The sequence below is a fragment of the Manacus vitellinus genome, unplaced genomic scaffold (assembly GCF_001715985.3).
Source record: "Manacus vitellinus isolate BGI_N305 unplaced genomic scaffold, ASM171598v3 scaffold_51_pilon, whole genome shotgun sequence".
NCBI lineage: Eukaryota > Metazoa > Chordata > Aves > Passeriformes > Pipridae > Manacus > Manacus vitellinus.
Genome location: NW_021940620.1, coordinates 3724640 through 3736733, shown reverse-complemented (window position 1 = coordinate 3736733; position 12094 = coordinate 3724640). Strand labels below are relative to the sequence as shown.

The 12094-nt window shown below is 41.7% G+C and overlaps 1 protein-coding gene across 2 annotated transcripts in view; it reads left to right on the top strand.

The window, feature by feature from the left end:
- KLHL3 (kelch like family member 3) overlaps positions 1–12094 on the top strand; it is a 67013-nt gene that overhangs the window by 10436 nt on the left and 44483 nt on the right. The window contains exon 2 of one of the 2 annotated variants that reach the window (XM_018081049.2): positions 7954–8019. In XM_018081049.2, the coding sequence (XP_017936538.1) occupies positions 7979–8019 (41 nt within the window). In that variant the 5' untranslated portion in view covers positions 7954–7978. Of the gene's footprint in view, positions 1–7953; positions 8020–11500; positions 11676–12094 lie in introns of those variants that run through there. The other variant, XM_008921055.2, reaches the window with a different exon arrangement.

Sequence of the window (12094 nt, the reverse complement as noted above, 5' to 3'; positions counted from 1 at the left end):
CGGCTCGTTCTGAGCTTGGAGTGCCCATACCCATTGAGGAGGGAGGCGTGGAGAGCCCTCCCTTCGATACGGGGCAGCTTCTCAATGGTTTCTCCCCTCACCCGCCGAACGGCAGCTCTTTTTAAATGCCTCCCTGCTGTGGGAGCGGCTCCTAAATGCCCCCTGAGGGTCGCCTCTGCTGCCTGTGCCACTTCGTTCTCTCTGAAGATGGACTGGGCCCCACATACACATACTTTGTGTTACAGTCATTGATGGACTCTATTTTTTTATTATTACTTGGACCTTGGTCGTTTTTATACTAGCAACGAAAAATGTCTTGTTTTAATTTGTTTTTTGGGGGGGTGTGGGGTGGGAAATGTCTCGCTGATCTGGAGTAAAAACTGGGGAGGGATGGGGGGGGAATTCCTTTGTTGTAAGGACTCGATACCTGGCTACTACGTTTTTTTCTACAAAAGCTACTCGGATCCCATGACTGACTTTAACATTTCTGTAAAGGAGGAAAAAAAATGGTTTTTACGTTTTTTATTTTTTAAATAAATCATTGTGTTCATTGACCTTTACACGTCTAATTTTTTTTCCTAGGATCAATTCCGTACGGTTTTCAGGCTTTTCTAGGTTTGAAACAAGTGTTCTTCTGCTTTAAAAATCTTTATGTACTTAGAGTAAATATTTTGTTGCCAGTAAAGGTCCTAACTGACTTTTTTGCTAGTGGCTTTGAAACACTTGACAGAGAAATTTTTGAAGTACTAATCCGTGGATGTGGTCTGTTTTTTAAATTCTCGTTCTCACTTAGTTCGTGTGCATCCACCATCTTGTACTAGGCAGTTTGACGTGCTGACATGGTTGGTCAATTTTTTTCTATAGGATTTTTCCATCAACGTATGTACTGTGTAGTTTTGATGAAATAGTTTGTGTTAAGCATGTGTTTCATTCATATAAAATGTTCAGAATTTCCGATTGCTTAGTTTTCAAGTCCTCTTATGGGTTTGTCTGTGTGTGATTCCTTCCAGGAAAGGGTCGACATTTGTCCCTTCTATTTAACACGTACTTGTTTTCAAAGTACCGGGTTAACAGACTTTTTCACTCGGAACTATTGTCCTTCCTTAAACTTCCCGGCGAATTCTCGCAGCTCCATCTACTGTCGGGATGGCAGCTCCGTGCTGTGGGCTTCCTTAAAACGGGAGCAAAACCGGTTTGCTAACAGTTGTACCAGACTTTTGAACATTATTTTATGCCACCAGATTGGTGTAGAGTGCAATGACACCTGCACTGTGAATACAGATGGGCTCTGTGAGTACTGACTGGGAAACAAAAAAAAAGGAATGGATTTGCAATACCTGCCTCAGCACGTAATTTTTTAAATAATAATTGCAGTTGCCCATATTTCAGAAAGTGGTAACCTAAACTCCATGGGCAAAGTGCTCTGAGAACTGAGCCAGCAAGTGTACCAGCAATATAGGTGCCAGTTGTAAAGCAAAAATATCTGTGTAGTCTGCTTGATTAACAAATGTATATTTGTAGCCCTTTCACGCAATAGAATTAAAAGTTTGTTGTTTATTAAAAAGCATAATGTTTTAGGGGAAAACTGCCTTCCTGCATAGAAATATAGAATAGCAACGTTTATGGGTTTATGGATATCAAATAAAAGATTTGAATTCCTTATATGCTTGAGTGAGAGTATATATGATACGGGGCATGGATTTCAAAAGTACAAAGTTGTTTTGACTTCAGGTTTCTAAGCACTTAGTCCTTTATGCTGATGCTTCATGGGACTGCATCGTAAAACCTGCTTTTTGCTTTGCTCCAGATATGCAAGATATTAGGCATATGATTCCCACTGATCCCAGTGGGAAGTTCAGTGTCTAGGGCTTTGTGCTTCTGGGCTGAAGGATTTCGCATGAAATTTCAAGGTACTGTTGCTGTTTGATGTCAATCTAACCTGGTGCTGATTTTAATTGAAATGAGTCTTTCTGTTGCTATTAGAAGTGAAACTGCATCAACTTAATCACTTGTGCTTAAATAAACAGGACAACCTTTTGGTATCATCAGGATTTAAACCAGGAGCTGAGTTTCCTCTTGATTGTGGTAATTCATGTCTCTTAGAGCGAGACTGGTTCCTTTGGCTTAGCTTAGCTTTTATAAATAGTTTCCAAATAACTTGCCGTTTGCAACTACATTGTAATTTTTGTCTCAAAAGCTTGTTAGCCTCTGTTGTGAACCAGCATCATTGATATGTTGTAAATCAAAGTAGTTTCAGAGAACTATTTGTAAAACACTGCAAGTGCCAGCTCTTGTCAGCACACAGCTTCAGGTGGTTTTATTTCAGCTTGAAGTTCTTACTGTACCTTTGCACTTTACAACCATGTTGGACAGTCGTCCTTGAACTTCACTTGAAGCACAGCTCTCCTGTTTGTAGCTGAAATGAGCTACTGAGTTCTAGGTTATGTCTTGGTTTTGGGTGTATGATTTAGTCCCTCGCAGTGGTGAGTTGCCTTAACCTTATCAAGGAACAACCTAGTTCAGAGAGAAATGGCTAAATTCACTGTCGTGATGTGGCTTGTCATTTGACTCGGGAGGGTAAAGGTTTGTGCACCAACTACAGCTTTATGGTCTTTTCATATGTTACCTGCCATGGCAGAATATGTTGATACTAGAAACAAGTAGGTTTTTTTAAAAAGGTGACTTTGTGTGTGAAATCTGACAGTTTGGGAACCCTTGTACTGAAATGTGCTGTTTGGTTATCTCTGTGCAATAGTCCTTGTAGGACTCATGTCTGCTAAAGAGTTGATCCCAGAAATTGCACCTGTATTGGGGAGTGTGCTGCCCTTGTCTCTTCCTGAAAAGACTGTCACCTGTTTAACAGTGTTTTGTGGTGTCTTGAGTGAGTAGCATTTGCTCTGCCCTGACCTCTAGTCTCTCTGGAGCAAGAAATTCTTCTGACACTGCAGGTGATGTTGGAGAGGCTCGTGTCAGCACTTGGGGCAGCAGTGCTGGGATGTACCTTGGGGTATAGAAAGATGCAAATCTGTATTGGGTAGCATTAAAGACACAGTGACTTACCTTTGAATACAGAGCTGCTTCTAGTACAGTTCCTAGTAATCAGATTTGTTGATAAAGCCTTGCTTATTTATTTAAAGGTATTTAATAATATTTTCTGCCCCCTGGGTGGATTTGTCTTCATAGAGGTGTGTGGGAAGAACTGAGATGACATGAAGTGTTATAGCTGGCATGTAAAAGTTTGTGGTTTCACAGTTGCTTTAGGGTGGTCACAGATAGAAATAAAGTAACTTTAGTTTGCTGTCCCTTAGTTTGAGTTCTGAAGTTCCTATGTCTGAAAATATGTCAGTAATTTAATGGCCTTCTGTTCAGAACTGAATACTGGATTGTGCTGGTGTCACCTGTGAGAAATGGAATAGTGAGAGCAACTGGTTTACTTTTAACATTTAATAAAGTAAAAGTGTAGTAGTTTTCTTAAAACACAGAAGTTGTTTTTATTTTTGTAATCTGCATGACCAAAAAGAAATTCCCCAAACCAAACTTTTCAGACTGTGTTGTGATGTACATGTAGTTTTTTAATAGCAATGGGTGTCCATGTCTACTCTAAAGTATAATTTGTTCTTGATTCTGCTTCTTGTATGACTTGTACGTTTTATTTGGCTAATAAAATTAGCCTAACTCACACTTTTATAATACTGGCTTCTACTGCATTAAAAGGAAACATGCTGAAACACCTGTATACATAATATAATGATACTTGCACAAGGTGATGGAAGTACCTCCTACGTGTTTGTTTTACAGTAGGTGATGAAAAGCTGGTTTAGAACAGTGGTAAGTGTTGGCTGAAACAGCTTCAGTGGCAGCAAATCTCTGTGGGTCACTGACAGCAGTGACAGACTTGCAAAATAAAAGCTGTGTCTTGCCCTGCAGGCTCTCTAGTGTGCTTGGGTGGACAGTCCCTGCCCTCCAGAGCTGAGCAAGCTGTCGGGTTTGTGTTGGGTGTTGCGATAATTGCGAGTGGTGCAGCTGCAGTTCAGGCTCCAGTGCTGGCTCTGGGTCTCTCACTGCACTCACAGGAGCCCAGACCTGTAGGAGGTTGGGGTGTGCAGAGCTGGGCACTGACAGGAGGGGCCTGAACTCTGTCAGGTACTTCTTGCACATGCACTTAACGACCTGTGAAGCAGAAATATTTAAGATGTCTAAAAATGTTAAAGTTCTCAAATGCTTTATGGTGTGCTTTGCTCCTACCTTCCCTCCAACTTAGATCCCTTCTATAAAGCAAATTTTGCTATCATTTAGCATTGGAAGACCTAAGTGGATGGTGTAGATCAGAACACTGGTTTATTATTCTGCCCTGTCAGCTGATACTATTGTCCCAAAATAATGGCATTCCTTCTCCTGCTGGAAAGGGTCTGAGCTGGAATGGTGCTGAGGACCCCAACCTCCCATTCAAGTCTGAAAATAGAGCAGGTGCTTTTTTCCATGTGCCTCAGAATGTTCATTCTAAAATGCAAAAGCTTGGCTTAAATTGTTAATTGGTGTCTAAGAAATAACCTGCAGGACACCCCTGTGATGTGCACACAGTGAACAGAACACGGTGTGCGTTGTGAGAACGGGGTTTTGCTCCGACAGTCTGGGAGAGGGTTGGTTTTCTGATAGAAGGCAGCTTAGCCAAGCCTTTAGATTAGCATTGCTTGTCCTGTTGTAGATATTATGGATTAGTGTTTATCACATAATCAACAGTTGGTACCACATTTCTGTGGTTTACATTGTTCCAGACCTTTACTTTCAGAGCTCTTAGGAAGAAGGCATTTTCAGTACGTTTTCCAAACTGTCTGTGCATAATACCTTGGATTAGTATTAGGTGACTGAAAGTGTAACACCCAAAATTTCAGTCTTTCACCTTAGCCAGAGGTGTGGTTTACAAAACAGTGAGTTATTTAACATGTTTTGCATAACTGATTCTGTGATCTGATGTATGCATCCGCTAAGGATGAGTTTTCTGCTTGTTATTTTTGTATTTCTTGAATGAATAAAACAATTGTATCCCTGCTTCACTTGAAAATGTATTTCACGATGCAAGCACACCACAGGGACATCTGAGCCAGCCTGGGCAAGCACTATTTGCTTTTGTTGATAGGCATTTTTTAGATCTATTGAAGCATTACCACTCTATTATTTCTGGCATGTGTATGTGTACACACAGGCATTACCTCTACTTCCACTTACCTTAATGAGTATTTCTTTGTGTTGTAATGTAAGTATAACTGTTGATGAGTGTCAGGTGAGTATTTCTCATAACAGGGTGAAAGTCTCTGTGTTTTTCCCTAGGAATTTTCTATCATTTACCTCTGTAGCTAGGACTTGTAAAGGGGCTGATGGAGTTTGAGTGCTTTCCTCCTTGATGTTCCTTTGACAAATCCTAGTCTTTTTACCTTCTCTGCTCCCAGAACTCTCATCAATTTCTGTTATGTATAAATGGGAGGGAATAGTAGTTTTTGAACTGATATCTCTTGTTTGTATGGTTCTCAGAGTGTTTTAATCATATCTATATTCCCCTTAAAAACATCTTGCTGGGAAAATGGGCAGTGGGAACACTGAAAGAACAAGGGCTATAAAGCTGTAGTTCAGTGCAGAAGAGACATTCTTTAGATTTTTCTATTTCCTGTAGCTCTATATACTGAATAGACTGAACAGCTAAAAAGATGGAACAGTTCAGGTCTAGGCTGTAACAAAAGAATAAAACAACACCAGCCAGCATAAAAAATAAAATTCAAGTCCAGTTCTCTGTCCATGGTTTGGCCTTTGCCAGTAGGAATCATAAACAGTATTTTTTAAAGTGTGTTCTCAGTGTGGTTAATCTTGGTGTAACTTTATTTGCTCAAAGTCTGTTTAGGCAAAGCTGCAGTGTTGCCTGTTGCTGTTGCAGTAAACGCTGGGCTTAGAGCTTGGGCTATTCTCAGATTGTCAGCCATCCAAGTAACCAAAGCTCCTTAACTTTGAAAACTAGATGTCAAGCCCAGGCAGACTAATAATGCCATCTGTCTGAGGCATCTGGATATTGACCCTCTTAGCATGATGTGTGCAGTTTCATTCCCAAATGCTTTCGCAAATGGAAAAGACACAGATCTGGAAAGAACAGCTCTTCCAGAAAAAAAAAAAAAGAATTGGACTATGTTGAGCTATGTGCAATTTTGGTACATATTATATTCATCAAACTACTAAAAATATCTCTTTTCATGAGTAATGCAGTAAGGAATTGATGCCAGTTTAGAAAGGGATTACGTTTCTGGCTGGAAATGTGTCAAGATGCACATTTGCTCACCACCATCAAAGTACAAATCACTGATTAACATTGCAGAAAAATTCCTTAGAAGCAGAATGAACTGACAAATCTGAAAATTCTTTATTTGTTCAAATGCTACTTTGTACCATGGAATTGCCAACTGGTTTGTCTCACAGAAGCCCTTCTCTCCTGGGAATGCTCGTTGAAGGGAAAGACAGGCAAAACTACACATCTGAAAACATGCTGTTAGGCTGTAATCTAGTCAATATAAAAGATGAATATCATCTCAGTCTCTTCTGTCATTTCTGTAACTTTTGTTGCTTTCTATAGCTTTACAATGGATTTTTTCTATTCTGTAAGAAAATTTGCTTTCTACAAAACCCCTGGGGGAAGGAAGGATGAGTGTAGTCACTGCAGGCACTGACTGGGAAGAAGAAAGGTCAGGAGTCCTGTCCCTGTTTCCAGCACAGATTTGGATTAAAGCAATGCTGGTTAAAATGCACAAGTAGTGTTTGGGACTGGAAGTTCCTGTGCTTTTTACTTGTTCTCTGTGGATCAATGATCTTGTTTTCTTTGCTGCACACTGGCACAGCTCCGGTGGGAAGCCTCCTCTCCCAACCACACACCCTGGTGAGCAAATTGCAGCATGGGCAGGGCACAGCCTGTGCTTACCTGCTTATTGTACACAAGCACAGCACTATCAGCTGTGTTTTGAAAGAGTTTACCCCTCTTTCATCCTCCAGGTCCCCTCCCTCCTCAGTAGGGATGTCCTCTGGTTTCGAGCTCGTTGGCTGTTCCTGTGGCAGTGTTGTGAAAGATCTCTAAAGCTAAATTCCCAGTTCTCTCCTTGTGGTTATCTAGTACCTCTTCAGGTTTTAGTAATCTGTTAAGTTTACTGGGTAACAAATCTGGCCAAAGTCCTTCACTGTGGGACTTCATTTGGGCTTGTTTAATTGTTTTCTTTCCTCCACTGCTGGAATAATGGCGCTCCCTTTACTGGAGAGAGCTCCTTTGGGCCCTGGTGGCAAATTCAGGATTTTTCTCCTGAGATGACTGCAGGGTGGTTGTAGTTGTAATTGCTGATGCCTCTTGCATAAGGTGTTTAGCAAAGTGCGTTCTGCAAGAGGAGTGCCAGCTTTCTACATGGAGATGTATCCCGGAAAAGAGAGATCCCCAGTAGCACAAGGAGTTCCAGCTCATGCAGTCAATGACCTGGTGTGCATCGCTGTGCCTTTCCCTTTAAGCCCACCTGTCTGTTGTTTCCTGCAGTCTTAAAAGCAGGCAAATTATTTTTCTCTAATTACGTCATTCAGATGCTGTTACGGGAGTTTGCTTTTCCTCACCCAGCACCAGCTCGAATCTGGGCTTCCACTCTGCAGCATCAATTTGACTTTCACAACTTCTTTGAGGCACGGGCTTGGTGATGAATCAGCAGCACGTGTGTTTTGGAAATGTTACCGTGGGTTTGTGGGTAGCTGGTGGCAACGGGGAGCTCTTGTTTTTGGTATGTTGGGGAGTCAGATGAGAGAGAGGGAGTTGAGAAACATCGCCTTGGGAAGGAGGACCTGGGCTTGTATTGCTGGTGCTGCTCTATTCCAAAAGATTGCAGTGAGCTGATGCCACATGCTCTCTGATGCCTTCTCAAAGTGTGTTTTCTTTCTCCCTCACAGGGTGCTCTTCTGCCTGGATGAGAGGATGGGAAAGCTGAGCCCTGAAAAGCACACCACGAAAGTCCAGTAAGTGAACAGGAACCCGAGCTGAGCCCTTTAAATACAGTTCCCACTCTGAATATGCTATGGAGATTGGACAGAAAAAGGAGTTTGTCCAGAAAACACCAAGCAGGATAATCTGTTACTGGTGAGAAAGACATGCTGCCTGAGACAGCTTTTGCTGTTCAGGTAAAATAATGTGCCTGCAGAAACAGTCTTGCCTTAATTTTTGTGTGTGACAGCTACATGATGTCCATTTGTGTTGGTGTTGCAGCATGTTATGTTACAATGCAAGGGTGGTGGACTGTGTTTCTTGGCTTTTGCAAAGAACAAGAAATCAAATATTTTTAAAGATTTCAGGAAGAGAGTGAGGTAATGAGTGTACAGGGACTAATAGTAAGGAGACTTGGGTTATGGTTGTGAGATCCTGAATGAGAATAGGTTTGTTTATCCTGGTCTTTCTGAGTTACAGTATACAAATATTAATTAAGCCATACATCTTCATGAAGCATATGGGCAATTTTCCCTTATTACAGAAGGGAATAGTGGAAACATTAAGGGTTATATTTTAAAGTTGAAGAATCACATTAAAATGATATCTTATGCAAAAAATTTTGGGGGGAAAAAAATCCCACTTTTTGGACCATAGCCTAAACTTTTTCTCAAGTCCACGTGTTCAGCCTGTGGTGAGAACTTCAGTAGATAGATGGACTCTGAGGAGAGGCAGAGAGACTTGCTGGTGTTTAGGCATCTGAATACCAGCCTTTGCCTTTGCTCCAGCACCCACAACAGTTGTTTTTACAGCTTTCTTCCTGAATGTTGTTTTTTTTTTCCTTTTGAGCACTCAATTCTAAACGATAAAATCTATCTGCAAACCTTCCTGCAGGTTTCTGACAAATACATAATGTGACTGCAGGGCAGGAAGTCTGTGCCTCTGACACAGGTGACTGCGGGTGACATCCGTGGCTTATGCTACAGGGAAGAGCCAGAGGAGCAGCAGGAAGGATGTTTGCAGCTGGTGGGTTCCTGCTGTGTAAGGTAAACAGTAGAACAGCTCAGGCCCCAGAAAGCACAGCTGGGGGGGTGAAGATGACCAGGGGTTTTTACTCTGAAGGTGGTTATTATGAAGCTGTTGGAATAAAACTTCTATTTTTATAGGAGTGGTGGTTTATTTGAAAGACTAGAGGAAAGTGCATGTCTAAAGCCCGGTTTTGCTGGCTTGTGGCGGGCGGGAGTGTGGGAAGGGGTCGTGTACCAGCAGAGGGCAACAGTCTGGAGCTCCGCTGGAGATGCCGGTGGCTCCCGCAGCATCTCCGCCTGGGGAGGGATCCCGGGGGACGGTGCTGGGGAGGTGCTCCAGCCCTCTGCTCTATGAATCACATTTAGAAACCAGTGCTTCGGGGGTCTCCTACTGCTTCAGCTGCCACATCATCACTGATTCCAGCTCTTGGGAGGTCCTTACCTAGAAGGTCTCCTAGAGCTTCCTTTTGAGCCTGGTGATAACCTGAATCCCTGTGAGTTGCTGCAGTAGGTAAATTTTAGCTGCTGTTTTGGTTCTGTTATGTGAGAGCCTGCTCTGAATTCGAGCACTGGTTGGGCAGCAGGGACCTTCAGACCTTCCCTGCTGAGACATCTCAAGCTCCTGGTCCTTTGGGAGCCAGGGCAGTACCTGAGCACCACCTCAGAGTGACTTCAGTTCACCACGGAGATACCAAAGCAACTATCTTAATAGATACCTTACACTGCTTTTCTTATATTAATTTCCTTAATGGACCTTTTCCCAAAAAACATATGGTCTAAATGCAGATCTCTCTAAATGAATACTTAATTAGAATGACAAAATAAGTTTAGTTGGAAGGGACTTCTGAAGATGATCTGGTTCAAACAGCCCTTAAAACAAGACCAGCTTCAGGGTCAGATCAGCTTGATCACTCAAAGATAAATATATATACTTAATATATACATTAATAAAAAGTATGTATATATAAAACATATATTTATCTAAGTATATAAATATCTAAATATATATATATGTCTTTAAAAAAACCAAACAGATTGAAAAACAATTTAGGCTGAGAAGATGCAACTTTGGAAGCTTCCATGAATGCAGTGTTTTATGTACACCTTTACCAGCTCTTCAGTGCCAAAGCCATAGATTATTTTTTAAGAAAGCTGACTAATAATCTGGTGGAGGGGATTATGCAGCTAAACAGGAGAGGTGCTAAAGATAGGAAATTGCTTATGATATGGATCTATGGAACCTGTATATTGGTATATACCTGGAAACAGGTATGTACAGTGAAGTGAGGGGTTCCCAAATCATTGTTTTTGTTGTATTTAATCTGTATGATCCTGATTCAGGGCTCTTGCAGTTTGCCTTGCAGAGCTAGGAAGGGTTTTTTCCCACCTTGATAAAGTTTGCTTTCTGGAGAAGCTGTGGAGATTGGCAGGATATTTTCCAAATGTATTGGGGCTCTTCACAGAATTAAATTCTTGTCAGCACTCAATGTCCTTTACTTACAACCTCAGGGCTAAACCAGCTGCTGGATTTAAGGCCAGTAGGTAGTTTTGGATCAGATTGGCAGGAATTGTTTTTATGCCCTCCCTTCCTGCCATTTTTATTGAAGAAATTCCTTGCTGCCATGGGGACACTGGCAATGCTTTGCTCTCCTCTCCCTGTGGCTCGTTGGAGTTGGGGGGTTTGGTCTTTCACTGTAGATCTGAAGATTGTTGCAGGAATCTGGAAAGGTTTTGGTGGGCCAAGGGTTGGTGGGACTGGCTGGAACAGGAGCTCTGTGGACCTTTCTGCTCTGAGCATCAGTTATATGTTGTCAGTGATTGAAGGTAGATTAGATGTAGGAGGAATTTAGGACTACTTGGGACTAGGAATTTTTGAAAGAGGCTGGAAAATTTCCACCCATCAGGTGTTACCTATTCCTTTTAGCTGGATACTTTTTACAAGAGACCAATCTCTGAACCTAAAAACAAGCAAGAAGTTTCTGTCTTGGGGTTGTTACCCAGTCATGATTACTTTGCAAGGCTGCTCTAAAGATAATCTCTGATTACTGGGACATGCCTTTGTCCCATTACAGCAAAGACTATTTACTGGTTTACTTGTCTGTCACTGGAATTTACCTTTCTGTGGTGGCTGTCAGGATTTGTAGAATTCAGTGGTACACAAGCCAGTGGGTCAATGCACATAAGAAAGTATTGCTGGTTTGGTTCAGTTTAGGTTTGAGCTCATATCTTGCAGTTTTGCATGTTGTGCATCAAGTGTGTAAGGCTGGACATTGGGACGTACTTGAGGATTTAGGTGTGTTAAAATGATAGTTTAACAGGATTCTGAAGGGGAAATAAGGAATTTTGCCTGAATCCTGTGTGAGGTTTGACTTCATGGCTTTATCTGTATTTCTCCTGTTTATAGGGGGGGCTGCCAAATGTTGTTTAAATAATGGGACTCTGGATTCTCCATCCCCACATGACTTTAATAATGTCCTTAAAGTTTCAGGTGTGTTTTCTTATCTGAAGAATGAGGGGATGACTAGTTAAGATCCTCAACAAGCTTTTGAAACCCTCCTGTGGAAGCTGCAATTGCATCTGTTCAACCATCACTGCTGATACATTTTAAAAGATGTATGAAACTTCGGCTGAGGACATGGCTTGATGAGAAACAGAAGAGCAAGGTAATTTTATTTATAAAAGAGATGAAATGGCATCTTGCAAGAGAAATCTCTTGATACTTATCTCTTTTGCAGGAGAACTTTTTTTGTGAATGGAAGAGTAATGAAAGCAACTGTTTCTTGTCTTTATTACAGTTAACCTCCAGGGCCTCACTGTTACAGAATACAACTGAAAAACTCTTTTAATAAAACGAGGGGGAAAAAAAAAGATTCGTGTGAAAACCTCTGCACCTGCATCAGTTGTAATGAAAAGGGCAAACGTGATTTAGTTCAGCACTTCAGGCTGAAGATCACCTGCAGTTTAGAAGGACCCATGTTGCCTGGGTGCAGGGTGTATTTGGCCTGATGGACTGCACAAAGGGCTGGAAGGTTTTGACAAATTGGGGAAGTGGAGAGGAACCTGAGGGTGCCAGCCCCTCTAA